Below are 24,741 nucleotides of genomic sequence, written 5' to 3'. Positions count from 1 at the left end.
ATTGGTCTGCTAAACCCAGGGTTGTGAGTTCAATCCTTGAGGGGGCCACTTAGAGATCTGGGGCAAAATCAGTACTTGGCCCTGCTAGTGAAGGTATGGGGCTAGATTCAATGACCTTTCAAGGTCCCTTCCAGTTCTACAAGATAGGATATCTCCATTAATTTAGCAAACAGGATGTTAGGGATCATTAAAAAGGGGATAGAGAATATATTATTGCCCTTATATAAATCAATGGTACACCCTCATCTCAAATACTGCGTACAGATGTGGTCTCCTCATCTAAAAAAAAGATATACTGGCACTAGAAAAGGTTCAGAAAAGGGCAACTAAAATGATTAGGGGTTTGGAACGGGTCTCATATGAGGAGAGATTAAAGAGGCTAGGACTCTTCAGCTTGGAAAAGAGGAGACTAAGGGCGGGATATGATAGAGGTATATGAAATCATGAGTGATGTGGAGAAAGTGGATAAGGAAAAGTTATTTACTTATTCCCATAATACAAGAACTAGGGGTCACCAAATGAAATTAATAGGCAGCAGGTTTAAAACAAATACAAGGAAGTTCTTCTTCACGCAGCGCACAGTCAACTTGTGGAACTCCTTACCTGAGGAGGTTGTGAAGGCTAGGACTATAACAGCGTTTAAAAGAGAACTGGATAAATTCATGGTGGTTAAGTCCATTAATGGCTATTAGCCAGGATGGGTAAGGAATGGTGTCCCTAGCCTCTGTTTGTCAGAGGATGGAGATGGATGGCAGGAGAGAGATCACTTGATCATTGCCTGTTGGTCCACTCCCTCTGGGGCACCTGGCATTGGCCACTGTCGGTAGACAGGATACTGGGCTAGATGGACCTTTGGTCTGAGATGGTACGGCCGTTCTTATGTTCTATGTTATGAATAATGGAAGGAAGTGCTAAATTTAGAGAGATTTACACTTTTTTCTTTTCACAGTCTATATGTGATGTTAAAAGACAACACTTTCAGGGGCTTGGGTGTATTGAAATATCAGCTGCTATCACCTTTTCATTGATTCAACACTTTAATGTCCTGGTAGCTTCTTCAGCTCATATACAATCTAGTAATGCACATGTAGAAGGACTGTAAATCATCTTTAATTTTATGGTCATCTTCCTTTTGACTTTGTGACAAGAAAATTCTCAGAACATCATTGACATTAGAATTTTAACTCTTTTATTTAGTTCATTTGCTGAGAGATCCCTTTAGTTCCCTCAGTATTTAAAAAATTATGTTTCAAATGACTATTTTCTATATAAAAGCCTTTCAGCTTTAAAGACTTTCTAAGCTTAAAAGATTTTTAAAAAAGTCTTTAAACTTAAATGATCATCAAAGAAGATATTTTCTCTTAACAATTCTTAGAGAGGCGCTTCCTGTTTTTGAGCATGGTGAGAAAGTTGTTATTTAAGCAGTGTCTGATAACTAATTCCCTAGTTAATATAAATAATTTTATACTCGTGACTTCTTAGCCAATTACAAGGTTATTTGATTCTATAGTGATACATTGTTCAGATAATGATATCAGCAAGTTATTTTAGATGCTTTCATTTAGACACAAAACATTTGCAAATGAACATCACAAGGTGAATCTATACCACATCGAGCATTCAAGGAATAAACAAAGGTTTTTGCTTTTAAGTGGAAATATGAGGTTAGAAGTAAAGAATTTCCCAACTATACATGTTTACACTAAAGTTAAACAACTGAAGATTTTGGAGTACTTATAAGAGAAATCATTCACATTAAGAATATTTCTAGAATTCTTTGTGTAGATTTAAAATTGAGATTTTTCTCTATAAAGAGAAATGGAGTAGCACAGGGCTACTGGCCTAGCTTTTGTGGTCACGATAAACCAGGTGCTATACATCAGTTATCTTTGAGATCCTAGAAATAAAGAATAGTCATATTCCCTTAACAAGGGGAAATGACAGGCTGTTTCAGAAGACACTCTTATTGTTTGTTTGCCTTATAACCAAATAGTTTCCAAGATTAAAACAACACAACATGTAAATACATCTCTAACATAATACAAAATAATATAGAATACTAAAGACCTGTGTTATACATCTTATGAAAAAAATTTCCCCCTGACACCAGGCTGTGCATGGATTCAAAACACACTGAGGGCCTACTCGAGAGGAATCTAAGCAGGCAAAACTTCTGCTGAGGTTAATGGGAATTTACCTGCAAAAATAGGCCTTCAGATAAAACTGTCCATTGTTGCATTATTAATACCACTCCTGAAGCTCTGAAGTGTTCTTTGAAAGCTTGAGGGAAAGTGGGGGGGAGCACTCTTCCCCATTCAAGAATCAAGCCAGTCCAACTCTGTTTAGCTAGTGAGAGGTGACCAGAACCTAGCACAGGAGAAAATAGAAAGGAAGGAAAACAGCAGAAGAAACCTAAAATTGAGCCTTACCTGTCAAGATCCTAATATCAATGACATTACCACAAGCTTAGTATACAAATTCCTAAACAGCAGCCCTGTCTGCTTTTCTATACACACTTCCTCACCTCAGATTAAACAAAGCAAAAGAGAAAGGAATTATACCAATTTTACAGATAGGGAACTGAGGCAGAGACTTCTTAACTGAATTTCAGGAAGAGTAAGTCCTGCTAAATAATGTTAAACACTTTCCTGTCCCAAAAGGGAAATGATAACATTATACATGTATTTAAACAAACTCTTCTGGTGCTAAAATATTAAGAATGAATGACATTTCAGTAACAGATCTGGCACTTCTTTGAGACCTCTTTCAATCCTGAGTAAATTTACAATAGATAATTGACAGGAGTATGGAGTAGATGACCTAAGGGGAGATACCATATTTTAATTTTCTGATTAAAAGAAAAAGGAAAGTGATACAAGACAATGAAGTCATTAAGCAGAAAGTGAAAGTGGTAAGTTTCAAAAACACAGGGGAAAATCCTTGAAAACCAAAAGTGATGAAAGAAAACTTCTCCTACAGAATAATTAGGTTTATAGCTATGCAAGAAAAATGCAGGCATCTACAAAAGACCTTCAAAACATTCCAGTGTGTCTGTCTGGATTTATACTCAGTCGAGAAGTATAAGACATCATCATTATCATGACCATTTTTTGTTTGCTGCAAATTAGTCTGGTGCTGCTGTGCACCACCAAAATCTCAACTCTGGATTGTAATATTCTTCCCCTCCTGCACAACAAAGTGATCCAGGGCAATTTACACCTTCTGAACAAAATGGGTCAACAATTTCCTGAGCAATGTCAAAGTGAAAAAATTCACTTCAAGTTCCCTGAGCAGTTTCTAAAGCTCAGACAGAAAGAAAATGCCAAGGTGGAAATCCAGGAGATCCTGCAACTGATCTTCTATATCTTTACCAAAAACCTAACCTTAGCTGCCTGGGATGGAAGATCTCTTGAAAGATTCCAGAATGGACTTAATCAGCAAATTGAGCATCTGGAGGCATGTTTGACAGAGAAGATGGAGAAAAAACAACCCTTCTCAAGAAGTGAAGAAATCATTAGACTGAAACTGAAAAAGTACTTCCAAAAGATAGATAATTTTTTAAAAGACAAACAATACAGCCTGTGTTCCTGGGAGATCATCCGCCTGGAAATGAGGAGATGTCTTCAGTTTATTGACAAAGTTATAGGAAGGCTTAGAAACTAAGGTATAAACATTTTGATCTGAGAATTGGAATCAGAAAAAAAAATTATCTACCTACATTGTGAAAATGCTTCTAGTTAAATTTCACTGGTTTTCTCTTACTATTTATATGTTGTCAATTATGTATTGTTGCATTTAAATTATTGCAAAGTAATATTTTGTTTATAAACAATAACACTTTCTTTATTAAACAAATAATTGCACACTGACCACAAAATAACCCACATAATTTTCAATAAGTATGACTGCATAGGACAGTGGTAATTTTATGGCAATGAACATTATTGCTATAGTGTTCCCTTCTGAGAAAAGTGTGCTACTTATTTTGGTTCCCATTTCACCTGCCTACACAAGATCTCTTAATTCTGAAGGAACCATCAAGCCATGACCTTTTCAGAAATCATGTAAATCAATTATCTGGGTTAAAAATAAAATAATGGTATTTTTCTGCTATATATTTTTTAAATTATGTTTTTGTTTAAAATAATTCATCACTCTTTCAAGATACATTACTGGAAATAGCATATCTGATACGGTGTCTGGTTAATTCCAATGTTTGCTTTGTTCAAGCAGTTCAAGTTATCCTCTAAGGGTTTGTCTACAGAGGGAAATTGACCAGAGCAGCTATTGCAGGATAAACTATTCTGCAATAGCTCCCCATGCAGACACTCTTATTCCAGCATATGTGTGTCCATACAGGGAGCTATTCCAGAATACCTATTATGTTTTAAATGTATTCCCTGTCTTATTTTCCCCTGTGTAGACACATCTTAGGGTCATGTTAGCTAACTACACCTCTTAATGCTCTGTGTGTGTCTTCAAGCTGGCTGCTGAAATCACATACACCACTACTCACACTATTTTATTACTACTTAAAATTTTCTGTCCCTTACCCTTTGTTTGGAAGTGCAACCAGTGGGAAGAGTTAGCCCTTGGTATTCCTACATATTTTACACAAAAGCCACATGGTCCTGAACATAATAATTACAAAGTAAATGAGTTCCTCAAAATGTTAAACTTACTAGGGGTGAAATCCTAGCCTCTGTTGAACTCAGTGACAAATCTGCCATTGACTTACATGGGTCTAGAATTTACCCTTGTGTAAATATTCATTGATAATTGAATTCAGCTTCAGCTCATAGTTTTCCCCTAGTAATCTGATGTGTGTTATTCAGGGGAAAGCACATCTTCAGCAGTTCAAGAAACCAGGATGCAAAGTTGTAATGGTAAAATTCAATCTGATAAAAGATCAATGATGACAATGATATTCCACAGCCATTAAGACAGTATAGGTGGCACAGATCTCTTTGCAGGATGCACCTACTAACTTTCCTCCCTGATATCCAGTTGTGGATAAAAGCAAAAAAATCAAGAATCAGCTAAAAAGACTACAGTCCAAGGACAGCAGATCTGAAACAGAAACATCACAAACGCAATCAAGTACAGAAGGAATGAGGATCTGGGACAACAAAAAAAGAAAGATTGAAGGAATAAAGTTAAGACTGAACCCACCCTCTTTTGAATGAGACACTAGTCAAAATAATATGGTTTATAAAATTAACTTTCTTTGCTCATGTTACTAACACCACACTTAAATATTACAACTGCAAGGATGTTTAAACACAAATGTATGGTTATTTCTATTATTTGGCTGCTTTGTGCACTTTTTGAAGCCTATACTATGAAAATGCAGTTTGTCAGTTTCACTTCCTGCTTCTGATACACTAGCATGCTGCTGCAACATACTATGTTGAAATCTAAATGGCAAATTTTATTGAAATACAAGTTACATAAAATGTTAAATGTTAGAACTCACAGTAATTAGTAAAGAGCATATGGTAAAACTACACAACAGTTTAAGAAAGGAAGTGAAGAATACAGTAAATATCCAACTGAACCTGGGGGAGATTCAGGAAAGCTGAAAAGAATTACTTCAAAATTAATTTGTCCATTAACACACCTAGTCTCAGGAAAAGACTCCTAGGATCTTTAATGACACATGTTGATCAGGACTGCACAGCGCAGTACTTCCCAGCATCCTGCTGTGCATGTTCTTAGTACAGGAGCTTGATTTTGTAATGCTTAAGCAGGCAAAATTGCTTTTGAAATGAATAGGAATTCATAGGACTGCAGGACTGAGCCCTCAGATCGAAGTGTTATCTAGGACATCATGAATATCATGTTATAAAGCTCTGAGGTTGTTCCGAGTATGCCCCATTCAAGCCTCAATCTAATCCAACCCTTCTTTGCTGGTGAGAAGTGACAGGATGTTAGCACAGGGTCCTCTAATCATCCCATAAACTCTCAGCTCATTAAGCTTCTCTTTTCAGTTCCTACTCAACCGCTCTTATTTTTTGCACCTTGCAATGTAATCGCCGCAGCATTGCTGACTACAAATGTATGGAAATCTATTTCAATCAAAGGTATATTTTGCAATGCAGAAAATACTGCTACATTGGGCACTAGAGGGCAAAGTGAGATTATAGCTAAAATGCCACAGTAAAATCGTTCAGTGCCTTTAAAACAGTAAGAATTGCAGGGGAATAGGAGGAAATTTTTTTCGCTTTACCTATTCCAGTCAATTTCCCTGTGCAGACGAGACCAAGAGTTTTAGAATTTAGCCTGTTGTGCCATCATGTGCCATCTCTAAATTTTAGGTACAATCCTGCAAACCCTTATGCCTGTGACTAACCTTACACACCTGAGTTACCCCGTTGACAATAACAGAACTACTTACAGGCATAAGCATTCGCAGCTTGGGCGCACCGATAGCGGGTGCCATAAGACTTCAACGGTTCCCTAGATCAGGGGTTCTCAAACTGGGGGTCGTGAGGTGTCAGCCTCCAGCCCAAACCCCACTTTGCCTCCAGCATTTATAATAGTGTTAAATATATTTTAAAAGTGTTTTTAATTTATAAGGGAAGGTCACACTCAGTGGCTTGCAAGGGGTCACTAGTACAAAAGTTTGAGAACCACTGCCCTAGATTAACTTTCACCCCAATAAGGAGTCAGCAATTTCCTCATAGATGTGGGGGGCGGGGGGAGACTGTGTGTATGTATGTGTGAGAGAGAAATTTCTGGCACCCCAGAGAAGCAGTGCAAAGGCTTGGGGGGAGTCCAAGGTGTTGGAGAAGCTGAGAGAAGAGGAAGTAATTGTTGGGAAAGTACTTGGGAGTGAACCTGGGGTTTTGTTGAATGTGGTGAGAGAAGTCTGGAACAGGTTTTTTTTGGGGGGGGGGATTGTTGGGGAGCCTCCCTCATGCAGACCCTGCCTGACCCCTAGCCTCTCCCATTTGGTCAGGCACATCTGCCCCTCGCCTCATGTGTCCCTACACCCCCAACGCCCCTGTCCCCATATGGCCCTGCACCCCTCACTCCCATTCAGCCCAATGTTGTCACCCCACTAGTTCCCAGAGGTGCTGGAACTAGGGGTGCGGGGTTGCTGCAGCACCCACTGGCTTGAAGTGATTTCTGTGGTACACAGGGTTTACAGTTTGGTTCAATGGCTCTCAGCCCCCCACGATACACATTGTTCCAGCCCCCTGCTAGCTCCTGTGCCCCAGCCTAGTCTTCCCCCACTAGCCCGTCTGAGCCCCAGTGCGTGTGCCCCGCTCTGTGCGGCCTCATATCCCGGTTCTCCTCACCTGGCCCCTGGGGCAGTGCGCTGTGCCTCTGCCTCTGCCCCTCCCTCTGGTGGCTCTAGCCCCTAAGCCAGCGGCCCTCTCTTCGGGGGGCACAATGGGCACATCCGCCCCTGGTGGGGGAAAGGCGTAATTGCAGGAAAGGCGCAAGAGCCTTGCTTGGTGCACGGAGAGGGCGGCATGAGAGAGTAACAGTGATCAAAGGAATAATGAAAGGGGGAAGTCTGGGAACTCCCGTCATTCCTCGGTTTGCTCTAGGAACTTGAATTTACATCGCGTAGGTCCAGCTGGTTAAAAAGAATCCAGCGTTTTGAAACCTTCTTAGGAGGTTAAGTATTCTGATAACCTCCTCAAAATACCCCAATGGGGGCGGTCACCATTTCTGGTGCGGATTTCTACAGCTAATTCAGCTAACCCTGCTGACAGCAAGATATCTTGGTACGAACACGTCCGGATGCAGGAAACTCTTCTACATTAGGGCACCCGCTGGTTTAACTGAACTAGTCATAGCTGCGACGAGGAAGTCTCCTGGGTGCATTGCCCCTGAGTAAGACAAGTTTCAGAGCGAAAGCCTGGTGCTAAAGCCAAACAAAACCCAAAGGGGCTGCTGGAGGAACGCTGGGTGCTCACAGACCCAATGCAAGAGAGACAAGACAAATACCTTCCAATTCTGGATCGGCCAGAGACAGCCAAGACGAACTAATAATAATCATGAAAAAGATATGGCAGAAAATGACAAAAAGCAATAATCCAGAAATAATGCTGACGGTAAAATGCCTCCAAATCCCGGAAGCTCTCTAAAAGCAAGACCTCCTTAATGTCGCTGGAAATAGAGGTGCCCAATTGGTTTTTGAATGTCGACATAATACAACCAAAATGACCATACACTGTACCGGGGTGTAATCACGTTGCTGCTTGTATGCGAACCAGAGCTCTAAAGAAGAATGTTTATTGGCCCTTGAAAAGCCTCTGGGGGTTGGGGGCGGGATGAAAGGATGTGTCCATTTAAGACCAAATCTTCTAGGCACGGTTTTGTAGGTTAGTTCCGCGCTGGGGCTGTGAGGAAAGCTCCCCACTAAGCATTAACGCTGTACACATGTGGACGCTGGATTTCCTTCCCCAAAACGCTGCATGCTGGATTTTACTTTGTTTCCGGGTGCAATTTAAGACTATAAAGGGAGTGGGTCTTCAAGAGCTCAGAGATCACCTTTCTTCTTCGTACGTGTTACTGTGATAGCAGAGATCATCAGACATGTGAGCTAAGAACCTCCGGGTTTAATTGCGGGGGGGAGGAGAGGGGACTGCAGCAAGGGGTTCTTGCAGAGGGGACTGCAAAGCCTATGTAGAATTCAATTCGTGCCTTAGTTGGCTGGAACCTGAATGCATTGACCTTCGGGCTGTGCTGCAAGGCTAATTTGTGTGCTCAGGCTGATATGCTTAAAACATGAGTGCCTAAAGTTAGGCTCCTAGATCTGTATTTAAACGTAAAACTTAATAAACAAAAGTAACCTGAATTTTTAGGGGTGTGGAATATGCTCCATTCCTACTGACATGATTTATATTTGTAGGTACTCAGCAGTTCTGAAAATTCAGGCTCCTTTCCTAAATACGGATTTTTGAGTCCTAACTTCAGGTTGAAAAGGTGTTGTTCCTCCCCTCCTCCCTCCCTTTTCTGATTGGAAGATATTAGTGGTTGCTTGAATAAGGGCAATAAAAGGAGGTAGTGGGTTATTGGGTAAGATTTGGAAAGTTTATTTTTAAGATCTCTCTCTTTTGGGGGGGGGGTGGCTATTTACTATGGGATATTTCCACATGAGCAGAGTGGGAGATGGAACCATTTTACAAACAAACAAAAAAACCTGTTCCTACTGGATTTAACACTGTAATTGGCCAAATAATTAGCAACCTCAGTCCTCTAACACAATAAAGGTTTGAGTTCCAGAAGGGCTGAGCACTTGTAGTTACCACTGAAGTCGGTGAGGTGGTTGGTTCACTTGGTTGATAAATATCCTGTGGTGGGAGAGGATAATGTTTCAGGGGCAATTTATTCAAAACATCCACATGCCTAAACAATGAATGGAGCATAGTTTTTGCATTTATGCGTCAGATGGTGAGAATCAAAATGCAATCTATGGACCAGATCACCCTCTCCTATTAAAAGAGCCACAGGATATGGTAAACACGCAGCACCTGAAAAATCAGGCCATATATTTTCATTATCAGGGTCATTAAATTCACCTTCCTCTTATCCTCTGTCTTTGTTAAAAGTGTTTTTTTGTTGTTGTTGTTGTTTTTTTTATTCAGAAATGTTTTCTTCATACTTCCAATTACTTAAGAAAATCCAGTCTTGCTTCTGAGTCGTTTGCTTTTGCTCTTACTATCAGCTGTAGTCCTAAGGTTTCTTATCTTGGCAGGCCAGAGGCTGAGTAGTTTCCTTTGGACTATAGCTGGAATACTGTCTGTTTATAGTTTGTCTTCCTTGATAGGAAATATCTGGAAAACTTTATTTTTATAAAACAAAAATGTTTCCTCAACTGCTAAAAATACCTAAAATAATTTCCAGTGGTTCACTGTAAAAATAATACCTTACACCTTGTTTTGTATTATTCGCTTTCCTAACATGCAATGTTTTCCATTTAGCCATCTCCACCATTGGGTACAGCCCTGAACTCCTTATCTGGACAAAAATCCCACTGGCTCTTTTGCAGATTTTATTATTATTATTTATTATTTGGAATATCTTAAACTTTTGCTGCTCCATCATAGAATTTACACCATTGCCTTAGTGATGAGAATGCATCCTGTTGCAGCATCATGCACACATTCAAAGAAGGTTTGCTGTGCTGAAAAAGACTTTTCTAGGCATCAGCTGGGAAGCAAAAGAGCCCTGGTAAGAGTTAATGAATTAAAATAAAATAATTAAAGGATATTATTTAAAGGGTCCTCTGCTAGACATTGGAATTTTTTTTGTAAAAAAAGCTCCATTTTTTAGACAAACAAATTGACATTTTCCCATTAATTGATTTTAAAATGAACTGTAGAAATTTATATTCGATTCAGCTTCTTAAACAGCAATATAAACAATGATAGCATTTCTTTACTACATCATAAACTCAAGTTACTTCTGTGCAGCTCTGATTTTTATAAATGGATTAAGATCCATTATTGAAAAAATGAGCTTTTATTCTATGGTAGGAGTACTTGACTGTATGGTGTTAAGTTCGTGATTAATATCCTATGGTCTGAGGTGATAAAGTTTCCCCAAATTTATTGCCCAAATCCAAAACCGTGTTTGCATTTATGTGTCAGAGGGTGAGTACCGAAGTGCAATGTATAGATCAAATCCCCTCCTCACATAAAAAGAGCTACAGGAGAGGGTAGTTAAGGTTAACTCCATGAGGTTCCTCTCAGAGAGTTTTCTCCAGATCATTCCTTTGGGGAATTTAGCTCCCAGAATCTCTTCACTGGCTTCAAGTCCCCTGAACTTCCTCTAGCTTTCTGGCAGCTCTGCTCCACCTGAGCTGTACAGTCAAGGACTCTTCCATCAGCCACCACTTCTCTTCTCAGGGGCTCGTTCATCTGCCAGTGTGATATGTGCCAGCAGTGCCCCTCTGCCATGTACATTGGCCAAACCGGACAGTCTCTACGCAAAAGAATAAATGGACACAAATCTGACATCAGGAATCCTAACATTCAAAAACCAGTAGAACACTTCAACCTCTCTGGCCACTTAGTAACAGACAGAAAGGTGGCAATTTTGCAACAGAAAAGCTTCAAAAACAGACTCCAAGGAGAAACTGCTGAACTTGAATTAATATGCAAATTAGACACCATCAACTTAGGCTTGACTAGAGACTGGGAATGGCTGAGCCATTACACACATTGAATCTATTTCCCCATGTTAAGTATCCTCACACCTCTTGTCAAACTGTCTGTAACGGGCTATCTTGATTATCACTACAAAAGCTTTTTCTTTTAATTAATTAGCCTCTTAGAGTTGGTAGGGCAACTCCCACCTTTTCATGTTCTCTGTATGTGTGTGTGTGTGTATATATATATATCTCCTTACTATATGTTCCATTCTATGCATCCGATGAAGTGGGCTGTAGCCCACAAAAGCTTATGCGCAAATAAAATTGTTAGTTTCTAAGGTGCCACAAGTACTCCTGTTCTTTTTGCGGATACAGACTAACACGGCTGCTACTCTGAAACACTTCTCTTCTGATAGTCTTTTTATTTCACGTGGACATGAATAAACACACATTTCTAGACGTAAGTGTTACCCCTTTCACCCAGGTGGCTAGGTTTGTCTTCCTTGATAGGAAATATCTGGAAAACTTTATTTTTATAAAACAAAAATGTTTCCTCAACTGCTAAAAATACCTAAAATAATTTCCAGTGGTTCACTGTAAAAATAATACCTTACACCTTGTTTTGTATTATTCGCTTTCCTAACATGCAATGTTTTCCATTTAGCCATCTCCACCACTGGGTACAGCCCTGAACTCCTTATCTGGACAAAAATCCCACTGGCTCTTTTGCAGATTTTATTATTATTATTTATTATTTGGAATATCTTAAACTTTTTGGGCTGTAGTCCACGAAAGCTTATGCTCTAATAAATTTGTTAGTCTCTAAGGTGCCACAAGTACTCCTGTTCTTAGGTTTGCAGGGTTGTTTCCATTAGGATAAGAAATTGATTATGAGTTAGGGATGTTCTCAGTGTAACTTTTTTTTATTTACAAAAAAATGAACACAGTAGAAACAGCAGAAGGCAGTTCCTTTGCTCAGAAATCCTCACAATTGCTGCTTTAGTGAGCTCTTTGCTGTAGAAGCTCTATCTCTCTGCTTCTTCTCACAGTCACTCTCACTTCTTCTCCTGGCTTTCCTCTGCCTCAAACATAGCACACAAACCAATAGCGTAGCCCCTGCTTTTGCAACCAGGGAAACAGCTCAGTCCACATGGTTTAGCTCTGACCTGAAATATAGAGTATTTCCTGGGGCAGTAACGCGCCCCCCCCCCCCCCTTTTTTTTTTTTTTTTTTTTTTTTTTTTTTGCAACTTCTATTGAGCCTGCAAGAGAGCAGTTGGCACATCCATTGGCTTTAATGAGGTCTATAATTGTCTTTGGATCCAAGATTCCCTCTATGACAGCTATTAGCACCTTTCAGCCCAGCATAAAGAATCAAAAAGTTTGCTTTAAGATGGTGAATATTTTAATTTAGGGCCAGATCCTGGAAAGTGGTGAGAGTCTCCCTGCCCTGGTCAGAAGTCAATGAGAGTTGAAGGCGCATAGGACTTGGCGAGTGGCACTTAGCACCTTGCCAGACTGGGCTCTTAATGTTTAGGGCTAGACTGTGAGCCTTGCCCACACTGGTAAGCAATTACTCAGACAAGTAGTTCCACAGAAATCAAGTGGAACTATTCATGTAACTGCTCACTACGTATGAGACTCGCAATCTGGCCCATAGTAATTTGTTTTGCCCTGACTTATGATAACCATGTTTTTAGATTCCAGACACCAAGCCACAAAACTCACATAACCTCTCTGCAGAAGCAGAGAAGACCAGAGAAAAAGAAACCTTTTAAATATTCCAATTAACTTTTACTATTACCTGTTCCTCTATGACAATTTTATCTTTCTTAGTACAATGTCTGGTTGAAATAATTACTCTCACAAAGATTCAAAGAAGAAGGCCCCCAAATAGAAGGTATTTAAGATTCAAAAGTACTTGTCAAATAAAAGTTTGGAAAGAGTTTATTTTTAAACAACTACTTTGCTCACAGCTCTTAGACTTTAGGGATGTGGTTATTGTTTGTGCACAGTGCATTAAAAACCACAACATAGAGCTCCATGTCTCTTCCTTTTGGGCTAGACCAGAGGTGGACAAACTACAGCCCGCAGGACCCTCCTGCCTGGCCCCTGAGCTCCTGGCCCGGGAGGCTAGCCCCCAGCTCCTCCCCTACTGTTCCCCCTCCCTTGCAGCCTCTGCTTGCTCTGCGGCTGGCGCAATGCTCTGGGCAGCGGGGCTGCAAGCTCCTGGGGCAGTGCAGCTGCAGAGTCTGGCCTGACCTGGTGCTCTGTGCTGCGCAGTAGCGTGGCTGGCTCCAGCCGGGCGGTGTGGCTGTAGCGCCACCAGCCATCGGTGCTCCAGGCAGTGCGGTAAGGGGGCGGAGAGCAGGGGGGATTGGATAGAGGGCAGGGAAGTTTGGGGTGGTGGTCAGGGGGCATGAGTATGGATAGGGGTTGGGGTGGTCAGAGGCAGGGAAGAGGGGGGTTGAATGGGAGCAGAGGGCCCTGGGGGCAGTCAGGAATGAGGAGGGGTTGGATGGAGGTGGCGGGGGGCAGTCATGGGACAGGGAACAGGGGGGTTGGATGGGGCAGGAGTCCCGGGGGGGGGGGGCATCAGGGGGCAAGAAGCAGGAGGGGTCGGATGGGGGTGGGGTCAGGCCACGCCTAGCTGTTTGTGGAGGCACAGCCTCCACTAACCGGCCCGCCATACAATTTTGGAAACCCGATGTGGCCCTCAGGCTAAAAAGTTTGCCTGTCCCTGGGCTACTGTAACCTTATAACTTTCCCTGAGTGAGGGAGAATGCACAGCTGCATGGCTCCAGGAGCAGCCAAAAGAATGAGTCACAATTCCTCTCCTGCCGTGGGGAGCAGTTAAGTTACTTCACCCCTTTTTATCCACCAGCTCACTCTTTGCTGTGCAGCCAGCCAGCTACTCTCACTGGGGATGGGAGAAATGAGCCACGGTTCCTCCCACTGTCCACCCTTCACTTCCTCATTATCTACTCTATGGGCAATGGCAAGGGAGTAGCTGTGCTCTTCCCCCACATTTTGAGTCACAATGTCACTGAATATCCTCTTGCTCTTGTACTATGAGGCAGGGGAACAGACGTTCCTTCCTTACCGTCTGTAGACCATTAATTATTTTGTATATTTTGATCACGTTTCCCCTCTGATTTATCTCCTCAGTTCCAGTCTTTACAATCTTTCTACAATTGCGAGTATTTCCATGCCCCAAACACTCCTGTTACCTCTTGGTTATCTGGCTCTAATTTTGCAATATTTATAAGTGGATAAATCAGCTAAAACGTTACAAAAATATGGGGTAAAGCATTGTAATAAGCTACAGATTAAATTATATCAAACAATGAAATATAGGTAGCATAACTTCTGCAATGCGTCTGGATGGCCTCTAAAGTGATAAGTAATATAGTCTAATGGGACACACATTCATTCCCTTAATGTACTCCATCCGTGACCGTGTAGATTGCTTTGTCCTGTGTCTCATTATGTGTATTCTTGCTACTGACAATGCTACTTTGATATATTTTGTCATGTCAAGTTATTTAATATATTCTAAATTATTTAAAATGCAAACATCTGGATCAAATAAATCACACGCACCCAGCAAATCTTGTATATACAGGATCGCATCTGACCAAACATCTGCACATTTCCAAACTATAGGCATAAAAAGTGCAGTCTCCATTTCCAGCAAAATAATAGAAACAGCATTATGTAGCATATTTATTTGCTTTGGAGTCACTTTGAGTCTGCTGAAAATGAAATACCATCATGTTCTCTTCTATTTATGGTTACTTGTTTAACTGGCTTCTGTCTTCGCCAGAATAATGTGCATTTAATTTTGCATGCTTATTCTCAACTGGCCTTTGAAACTATCCCTTCTGACTAACCACAAAAACTAGTGGAACTGAGTCCAGAGGAACTATTTGTAATAAGGCAAGAAACATGCCTGAGCTAGTGCCTGTAGAAGAATGATAAAATGAACGAGGATCCCTTGAGTTAGTGGTTCCTTCCTTTTTACTAGGAAAGTGTCTCCTTCGCTGTAGTGCTGCTTTCAGTGACGCTGGGGGGAGAAAGGAGGAGGGGTAACCTCCTAGAAAACTGCTGTTGCAGCTGTGACCAGAGAAGGAGAGAGACAGACACAGGAGCGACCCATCTCTGCACCATCTAGTAACTCTTGAGCAAAGGTAAAAAACAAGCTATTCAACTCACGCAACTGCAGAGAAGCGGGGGAGGGATATGCGTGCAGGAGGAAACATGTTTTTCGTGCTGGTTTTCAGTTTTGTCCTTTTTCCCTCCCTCCCCCCCCATCCTGAGCTGTAAAGCTTGGGGGAGGGGGGGAGAAGGGGGAGTGTTAAACTAGGAGCTCAGACCACTATGACAAAGGAAACCAGGGCAGCAGAGGGGGTTTTCTACCAGCTTCTCATTTTTTATTTTTTTAAAAACCCCTCGTTCTTCAGTTTCCATGAGCTATTGGTTCATCAGTGTCTATTTCATTAAGTAGCAAGTGTTCCCCTGGGGGCTGTGTGGAACTGTATAGGTACTAACAGGGGGTACTGTTTAGCTCTTTAAGCTATTCTGGGAGATTCCTCCGTTGGGAGGAGGAAGTGACCCTGGCCGCAGTCTGTGCCCACACCACCCCTACCCAGGTTGTCATGATCTCTGTCGTTTGGATGTACTATTTAGTATCATAACAGAGAGAAGCCTTAAGAGGGTATGGTGGAGGTTTACAAGCCCACTGTCAAATGCAGACACCCAGGTATTAATGGTGACAGTCCCCACAGAAACACAATCCTATTAAATAATAAGAGTAGTAGTAATATGTAGTTCTGTAATCATCCTATTCCTGAAAAAATCTGACTTTTCAAACTAAAACTATAATGCTGTTACAATCTCATATTCTCGGCTGGACAACTAAAGCATAAGCAGGTATATGCTATCTGCCTGTATATTTTAGGAAGAAATAGGACACCCCCGTCTAGCAAGTTATCATGCTGAGGGAAAACAGAGATCCAATATCTAATGCGGTCTCTCACTTTTCCAGACCTGTGGGTGTGCAAGAAAAAGCAAAGTTCTTCTGAACATGTTGGGATCCACCACTGGGTCACAGCATCATAGAGGTTTCAATGTATTTGGGCAAGTTAATAATTATAACTTTATAAAAATTACAACTAAAGCACTGTCCATAATAAACTCAGGTGGCTGGATTTGTTTGCAGTGATGCATATCACTCTGTCTCTCCATTCAATTCTCAAAACAGGCAGGGTTTTGAAATGCATAATATTCCTATAGAACCTTTCATCTGAGGATTTTAAAAGCACTTGACAATATTAAGGGATGTTTTCTTAGATCACCCCTGAGAAGTATGTCATCCCCATTTTACAGATGGTGAAACAAAGGCACAGTGAGTCTGTGTGACAGATGTGGGAATAGAACAGCTATCTCTAGACATCCCATCCTGTGCTTTATCCAGTAGGCCGTGCTCTATCTCTAGGAATGCTGCAGGATCAGGCAATCCAATGTAAATGTGGATGGATTCCTGCTGTGACCCCAAAAAGCAGGAAATCTAATTAAAGCCAACCACCTTTGACATTGACCCCTTAAGTGGAAACCGATGACAGTGGAGTTTTGCATCAGACCTGTGTAATAGGTTCCCTCTCAGAACATTTCTTTTGCTCCTCAGACATAAAAGATGCTGCAACTCACATATAGGAAATATTGTAGCAAAACAATTAAACTTTCTACTTTATTATTTTTCATTACATTTAAATCCTCTTTCTTCAACAGCTTTCCCCTCTTCCCTCAAAGGCCCTGCATGGTAGGGACCTTCCATGGGTGAAGAGGGCTGGATAAGATTCCTCTTGGAGCTCCTCAAAGACACTTCTTGTTTAGTGCCAGAAGTCCATGTGGAATGAAGAAAAGTACTCCCAACTAACAGCCTAAATGTGCTACTTAAACAATGTTCTTAGCCACTGTCAGCCTGGTATATGAAAGCCCCAGAGTCCAATGTGGTCCCTCATAAGACCGTGTGGAATGCCATCCTCCAGGTCAACCCTTCATTTAAATAATTTTAAGCTCTTAATTTTGGGTGCTGCAGTTAGTGACTAACATTATGTATTGATGCCAGTTACAACATAGTCCCTAACACACTTACACTGCTCATCAGGATGAGTTTTAAAACAAAATGACAAGTATATTGGCCAAACATTGGAGAACACTGGCACATAATATTTATAAACATCCTCTTGGTTACCATTTGTTCTCACATAAGTGGTTTAAGAGTACACAGGATTTGCAGCCAACATTATCCAGCTATTTGGCTGATGAAAGATTCAGAGGAATACCCCAAAATTCTTGGAATAGTTTCAAACTATATTGAGGACAAGGAGACAAATGCTACAAATTGTACATATCAGAGAGAGAATATATGAATTATAAAGGATAGTACCTGGGCTTTGCACTGTGTTTATATCATTAAACTCTGGTGATTGTGACTAAGTAATGGAGGATCTTACCAGAACCTCTCAAAATATCTAACAACTTGTTCATACTTTTCCTATTGTTTTAATCTACAGATCCAGTTACTGGTTATTAATGGTACTTGACAGAGCAATGTTCATTTTCTGTTGTAACTTATTATTTTTCCCTTTTTAGGGATTTTTTTTTTCTTAGTGCAGTAAGCTGCACAACAGAGAATACGTCAGCCACTATTAAATCTGTAGGTTTTTAGAGCGATATCTATACATCCCTGTTGGCATCATTTCTATTAAACTGTATAGGACTTTTCCATAAGGCGTTTGTATGAATGTATGTGTTATAGCCCCCATTGTCATAACACTGGAGCACCTCAGAGTACTGGAAAATAGAAATAACATCAATTTCCTTCCTTCCTGGCTTGTAGAAAATAGTTTGATTGGTTGTAATGTCTTGTCTTCCTCTCTAATACATAACAAAGGGAAAGTCATGTCAAAGAGATGAGTTTGCATTTAATTCTGATTTAGATCATTCAGTGTCTGGGTCATCCTTAAACCTTGCAGGAGCAAATTCCACAGTCTAGGTCCAGCTCCTGTGAGAGTTTGGTCTCCCACGCTCACAAAACTCCCACTGTTGGTTGACATTTACATGCTTTCAGTAACACATAACCGTTGTGGAAGGCCCTGGTTGCCTGGAGAAGAGATCTTCGATTGGAGAAGAGATCTTCCAGGCAACCAGGGCCAATCCCATGTATATCAGGAGGGAGAGCCTGAGTTGGATTCTGTAGTCAGTGGGCAAATAGCACGGAGCGCAGGACATTGGAATGATATTTTCATGTTGGCCTGTTGGGCCGATTCATTGTATACCAGTTGGAGCTTTATTCAGGCTGTGAGGGTTAATTCCTAGATATGAGTTGCAATAATCAAGCCTGGAGGACATGAATACATTTTTCACCATGCCAGATAATGGATGGCCCAGTAGTTAATGCACTAGCTTAGGATGGGGGAGACCTACTTTAAGACCCTGCTCTACCATGGACTGTGTGACACCTTAGGTAAATATCAAGGCTAGGCCTACACTCGCACTTTTGCTGATAAAACTTTTGTTGGTCAAAGGTGTGAGGGAAAATACAAGTTTCACTGAAAAAAGTGTGGACAGTGCTATGTCTGTGGGAGATGCTCTCCCGCCAACAGAACTACTGCCACTCCTGGGGGTGGTTTAATTATGCCAGCAGGAAAGCTCTCTCCCGCCGGCAGAGAGAGGCTACACGGGAGACCTTACAGCGGCGCAGCTGCAGCACAGCTGCAGTGTAGACAGAGCCTTAATCTCTCAATTCCCCCCATGTAAAATGGGAATCAAAGAATTTCCCGACCTCACTAGGGTACTGTGAGGATAAATACATGAAAGATTGTAAGGCACTCAGATACAGAAGTGATGGCAGCTTTAAAAGCACCTTAGATTGATTTATGTAAGTCCACAAGGAAGAAGCATGATTTTCTGGCTATTGACATAGACACACTTATTTAAAGTTTCAGCTCCTTTTCCTGGCAGTGGTAGACATATTCTGAGTGGGGGGTATAATTTGCTTTGGGACACTGGCACAAATTGTAACATCATACAAAGTAATGCATTTTGGTTTTGCTTATTTACTTTACTGTTTCTGCCTTTACAGCTGTACAATGAACACTTATCTCTTCCTCTACTATTTAATCCAATTCTGTGGACATTCCTGGATATTTACAAATATGATCATCAGGTTCTTGTCATTTGGGAAAGGTAAGACTCTTATTCATTTTACATTGCTTTTATCATTTTTACTTTAAAATCCTTAAACTGGACATAACAAACAACTTTGTAGGACTTTCTTTGTTACTATGTCAAGTTATAATTTCATAAATTGATGGAATACGGCATCGTTCGATGCAGATGAGCATTGGATTGGTTGAACAAAACAATACCAATACATCCGCACTATCTTTATAGTTCTTGCTGCTATGCTTTTTTTTCTGCTAAGAATCATTAATATTCCACCGTATTTGATCGGACTTACTGTAATATGTTGGAAGATCAGAGCTAGATTTGGCCCTATGTTGACTGAAGTTCTGGGATATAATAGAAAATGACTGACTGCAGAGTTAAAAATAAATGACAGATGGTGGGAATACAAAGGACAATGGTTTACACAAACTATAAAGTCCAGGTAGCAGATATTTTATGAAACATCAAACCGTCCTCTATTGCAGAGGAATGTTTCTGAAACCAAATATCCAGGTCCTGCACAGATTTATTCAGTGTTCATTACAGCCACTTAACTAAAAAAGGTATGTCAGATGTAGACTATTCCATGCCCTCCTTAGCTTCCCCACTATGTATACTACTCTCCAGACATCCTTTCTGTGGCTTCTGTTTGTTTCAAAAGGTCGGTGGCATGTGAACTTTACTTTTTGACGCCTCGGTAGTCATATCTGAGGCTTGGCATGGAAAGGGTTCAGAGATTTAACTAATGGCACTGTTTTCTTCTCCCCTGCGGTTGTAGATTCTTTGGCCGATACCTTCTATTCTATAGGACTTGTAATGCGCCTTTGTCAGTCGTTGTCCATATTAGAGCTCCTGCACATCCTAGTTGGCATTGAAGAAAACCGTTTTCTCCCAAGGTTTTTACAGGTAAGTCAAGTTATACTGTACCAAAGAATCCCTGGCTCTTTCTGATTTGACATACAGATTTAACCTGAGATGCAGTTGGTGCCCAGGAGATACTTGCAGGACAGAATACATTAGGAATTATACTGGGGTAACTTCCAGCAACTCAAACTCACTTCCTTGCCCCTTCCCTACAGTTAAGTGTATGCTCATCACCAGACCAGCATGTTGAGTATCAGAATCCCTAAATGTATAATGGAAAAGAGCAAAATAAAAACACAATGTAACCTACTGGGTGACCAGTAGAGGAGAACGAAGGGAAGATTCCCTCCATGGGCAACTGAGTGTGCTTTCTGGAGCAGTGTTTATAGTCAGTAGGAGACTAGCTAATCCTGAGGGGTTGAATTCTCCCCACTTCCCTCAGCTGCCAGTTCCTAACCAGTTTCCTAAGGCAGGAATAAGCAATGGGGAGGCACCACATGCCCAACCACATGTGAGGAGGAACGGCAACTGGAATGCAAAGTGGTGGCTGAGAAACCCTTCCCAGCAGTTCAACAGGCTTGTTGCGGTTTGCGGGTGCTCATTGAGGGAGAGGATCTCTTTTAGAGAGGAGCAGGAAGGGAGAGAGGAAAGGCTATGGCTTGGCAGAAAGAAAAGAGCAGTTCTATTCTTTGATTAAAGGTCAAAGTTAGCACAATCCAGACATGATATAATCAATTTACAAAAGGCTCCAGGCATTGTGACATTTTATAGGGATTTAAGTGCATACCTTTTGTTGTGGGAGTAAAGAAAGAACAGACAGGAACTATGTGCTCTAGCAGAGAACAAGAGAACTTTGTTACGTTCTCCTAGGAACTCTCTTGGTCTTACAGTTCCTAGAGAGGAAGACCAAAAACTCTCAAGTTTAAGTTAACTCCAAAGCAGAGAACAAGAATGCTACACCTCCTATTCCTTAACAGGTGAATATTGAGCAGGATAGGAGGATTGAGGATATGAGTTGGTATTATTTGTATTATAGTTGCACTTAAGTTGTGTCTTCACTGCAGAGTAGTCCAGACTCCTTCCTCCTGTCCATACAAAGAAATGGGTGGGGAAAAAAAAAACCTCACTTGGTTATTTTCAACCCAGGCAAGCTGGCACAGTTGGGGGTATGGGTTACAACCTGGGTTCTGCTTTCACTCAAGCTGGTAATCTGCCCACTTTGCAGCAAAGATACAGGCTAAATCACTCAAGTGTTGATTCAGTCCTTCAATGCCTTCCCATAATTTCCCTCATGTGCCCAGAAGGACAGACAAATTACTCCACAATTGACTCTGAAAGAATCAGAGTGGATCACAAAGAACCATGGGATATGTTGCCAGAAGTCCTAGCACCACTCCTGGGTGAGTGCAGCACCGGTGAGGATGCAGTAACCGGAGTGTGGCTGTGTAGTGTGACCACTCATACCTGAGTTAGGCTAAGACTGGGCACTGATTACCCAAGCTAACTCTGCACCTAAGGACATACACTTAGAGGCCTCCGCCAAGGCACTGTTCATGTACACAGACATGGTCGCTGTGCCAAAGCGCTTACCGTATAAGATGAAAGACAAGTGTATATAACAGATGGATGGGGGAGCACAAGGTAACAGTTAATATGATTATGATAAGTGTAACAAGCAGTGATCATAGCACATTGGTAGCCTGGCCATGGGGCATTGTTATGTAGACAGTACAGCCGGGGTGAATTTTAAGGAGAGATTTGAAGGATGAACATTGTGGCTCTACAATGTGCACAATCCCTCCCTGTACAATCTATTTTGTCCTAAATGAATTTGATCTATTGCTGTCTTGCTCACTCTTAAAATGGTCAAATTATACTGTGGAAACATGAGTCGTGTACAGAACTGAGTGGATGCTGTGATGGGGTAGCCGTGAGAGAAAGGAAATTCCACTTTGATCTTCATGTACTGAATGAGGACGAATGAAAAATGAAACCATGCTGTTTACGTTTTGTGAAATGACTGCATGTGCTTCCTTCTCCCTTTTTAAGGACATGAAAAGACATGGTTTCTAGTGGAATTTTTTTTTTTTAAGAGTATCAAGGCAAATACTTTACCATAGTCAATTAGGGATTGTAAGAGCAAGAACAAGAAGCTACATGCAAACCCCCATTTACACACAAAGAAACAGGTTTTTTTCTTTAAACCAAAAAAAACCCAACCAAACCAAAAAAAAACCCACCCTACTTCTTTCCCAATTTACTAAGGTAAATTGCTCTCTGTTGACAGATCCCTGAGAACCTGTGAGGAACCCCATTGACTTAAGCAGGGTTATTGCTGGCAGCTTTTTAGTTTAATAATTTCTGAAGGCTGCTCTGTCAATCCCTTTAAGCTTTGCTCACTGGCTGAGACTGGAGTTTGATTCACTCCCCTCAAGAATTTACTTCCAGTGTTAACATCTGAAGGGGAAGAAACGGCCAGAGAGCAAAGATTAAAATTTGTGGCATACTTTAAAGATTTTCAAGATGAGGAACTGGATCCATCAGGGAGGGCTGTGTTCTGTTTCTAGGTGACTAGGAGCTGGCAATAGGAAATGTGTCCTCGCGTGAATTTGAAGAATAAGCTGCTGTGTGAACATTTTGCTTTATCTGACAGATGTGGAAGAGTTTTGTTGTTTGTTAAAATTATAGTCTGTGCCCAGAGTTCCACACAGGAACTGGTAAATAAGATATAGAAAAAGTGCTGTACAGACAATTTCATTATATTCTAGTTACGCAGTGTTCATTTCATAGTGGGTAGATACTTTGCCCATTAAATTTAAATCTATAAGAGTTAAGAGAACAGATTGTGTGGGTCAGTTGCTCAGCTGGTATGATGTCAGTGTAGCTATCTTGGTTTACCCCAGCTGAGAATTTGTCCCTATATTTCAAACACTTTCAATGCAAGTATAATCCAGAGTGGATTAACGTCAGTCTTTTGGAAGGATTACACAGGCCTTCAGGATTTTTTTGGTACTGCTAAAGACATGAATGCAGCCTGGGGACCTAAACTGAAGGAAAGTAAGGGGATATTGGACTTAGTGTAATATACACTAGTGTCATGGCATCCTTGTTGCTGAAGTGATGCAGAAATCAGAGATACACAAACCATACATACAAGTAGAAGGTCATTATTACTGTAATTATTTTCTTCTCGTCAGATAACTGAGAGAATCATCATTTTATTTGTTGTCATCACCAGTCAAGAAGAAGTTCAAGGGAAATATATTGTGTGCGTTTTATTTTTCCTTTGGAATTTACTGGATGTGGTCAGGTAAGAAATCAAAGTAACCTCCTAAAAGTAAAGTAAGCACTTCTGTCAAATGGAACTATCCAAATACAGTGCATGGCATCTGATTTTCGTTATTTTGACCTCAGCAGAATCATAGTTTTACATTTTAAGCAAATGTTTGGATTTGATAAGGCACACTGTGGTTTCTAGAATAATTGGTATATCAGTTAGGCAAAACGAAAACCTATTGCCTTCTTACAAGAGTAAGCCACTGCATTAAAGTTTTCTATTTCAAAAGATTTGACCTTTCTAACACCAATTTAGAACAGCAGCACAGCTATTTTTTAAGGAAGGGCGTTCCCTAACACTCTAATACCTTTGCTTTGATGTATAAAAGCAGTATCTCCTTTTTACAGCTCATTTAGGCCACATCTACAATACAAGCTAGGGTGCGATTCCCTTGCTCATGTACACATACGCACCGTTGCTGTCCCTGGGCTAGCGGGAGTAGAACCAGCAGCATAGCCACTGTAGCACAGGTAGCAGCAGAGCTGCACCCACCAGTTTCAGGCAGGTTTATACTATAGGTGGGTCAGCCATGCCTCTGTTGCTGCTGCCCATGCTACTGTGGATACACTACTATTTATACTCGTGCCAGATCAATGAGAGCTAGTGCAAATATGTGTGTGTGTGAGCAGGGGGGAAAATCACACCCTAGCTTGTAGTATAAACAGCCTTAAACACAAGACTTGTAGTACAGTAACTCATAACTGCAGGCCATTCATTAAGATTTTGATTATTATGCATTAAGTGGAAAATTTCTAGTTCTTGCCCATGACCTGAAAATTTAGGCTAGATAGAGCATATAAATGACACAGGGAGAAATCACAGTAGGCAAAGAGCATGGGAATAGAAGAAAGATTTACACAGTATGAAGTTACAGGTGACTTTCAATGGAATGTGTTAAGTCACTTACAATCCCACCCTTTGCATTGGACATAAAACTCATCCCAGTGCAGAAGGCCAGTGCAAGGAACTATGCGCTGCTTAAGTGCCACTTAAATGGCTGTGGATTTCAGTTTCTTTACTTAAATCAAGGAAGACCTGTAGGCTTAAGTGGCACTTAAGCAGCGCATAGCCCTTGTGCCAGTCCTCTGCAAAGGGATGAATTTCACCTTGGCAGCATTGTTAATTCCATTATTTGTACTAAGATGACCTTGATGTCAGGGTCAGCATTGGAGAGGTAGCTGAAAGTAGCATGG

The 24,741-nt window shown here is 41.1% G+C and overlaps 2 protein-coding genes across 10 annotated transcripts in view; both read left to right on the top strand.

Annotated features, from left to right (window-relative positions):
* Positions 1-3,099: 3,099 nt before the first annotated feature.
* LOC128839793 (interferon kappa-like) lies at positions 3,100-3,663 on the top strand. Its single transcript, XM_054033069.1, has one exon. It carries the CDS (start codon positions 3,100-3,102, stop codon positions 3,661-3,663), a length of 564 nt encoding a protein of 187 aa, XP_053889044.1.
* A 4,640-nt stretch (positions 3,664-8,303) lies between these two features.
* HACD4 (3-hydroxyacyl-CoA dehydratase 4) overlaps positions 8,304-24,741 on the top strand; it is a 28,795-nt gene continuing 12,357 nt past the window's right edge. For 2 of the 9 annotated variants that reach the window (XM_054031542.1, XM_054031541.1), the window contains exons 1-6: positions 8,304-8,555; positions 15,140-15,302; positions 16,903-17,162; positions 19,262-19,365; positions 20,126-20,253; positions 23,409-23,521. In XM_054031542.1, the coding sequence (XP_053887517.1) occupies positions 17,122-17,162; positions 19,262-19,365; positions 20,126-20,253; positions 23,409-23,521 (386 nt within the window). In that variant the 5' untranslated portion in view covers positions 8,304-8,555; positions 15,140-15,302; positions 16,903-17,121. Of the gene's footprint in view, positions 8,556-9,903; positions 10,192-13,399; positions 13,465-15,139; positions 15,303-16,902; positions 17,163-19,261; positions 19,366-20,125; positions 20,254-23,408; positions 23,522-24,741 lie in introns of those variants that run through there. The other 7 variants (XR_008445333.1, XM_054031537.1, XM_054031538.1 and 4 more) reach the window with 6 other exon arrangements.

This window comes from Malaclemys terrapin, chromosome 6 (assembly GCF_027887155.1).
Source record: "Malaclemys terrapin pileata isolate rMalTer1 chromosome 6, rMalTer1.hap1, whole genome shotgun sequence".
Classification (NCBI taxonomy): domain Eukaryota; kingdom Metazoa; phylum Chordata; order Testudines; family Emydidae; genus Malaclemys; species Malaclemys terrapin.
Note: the sequence above shows the minus strand (reverse complement) of the source record. Positions and strands in the feature narration are given on the sequence as shown.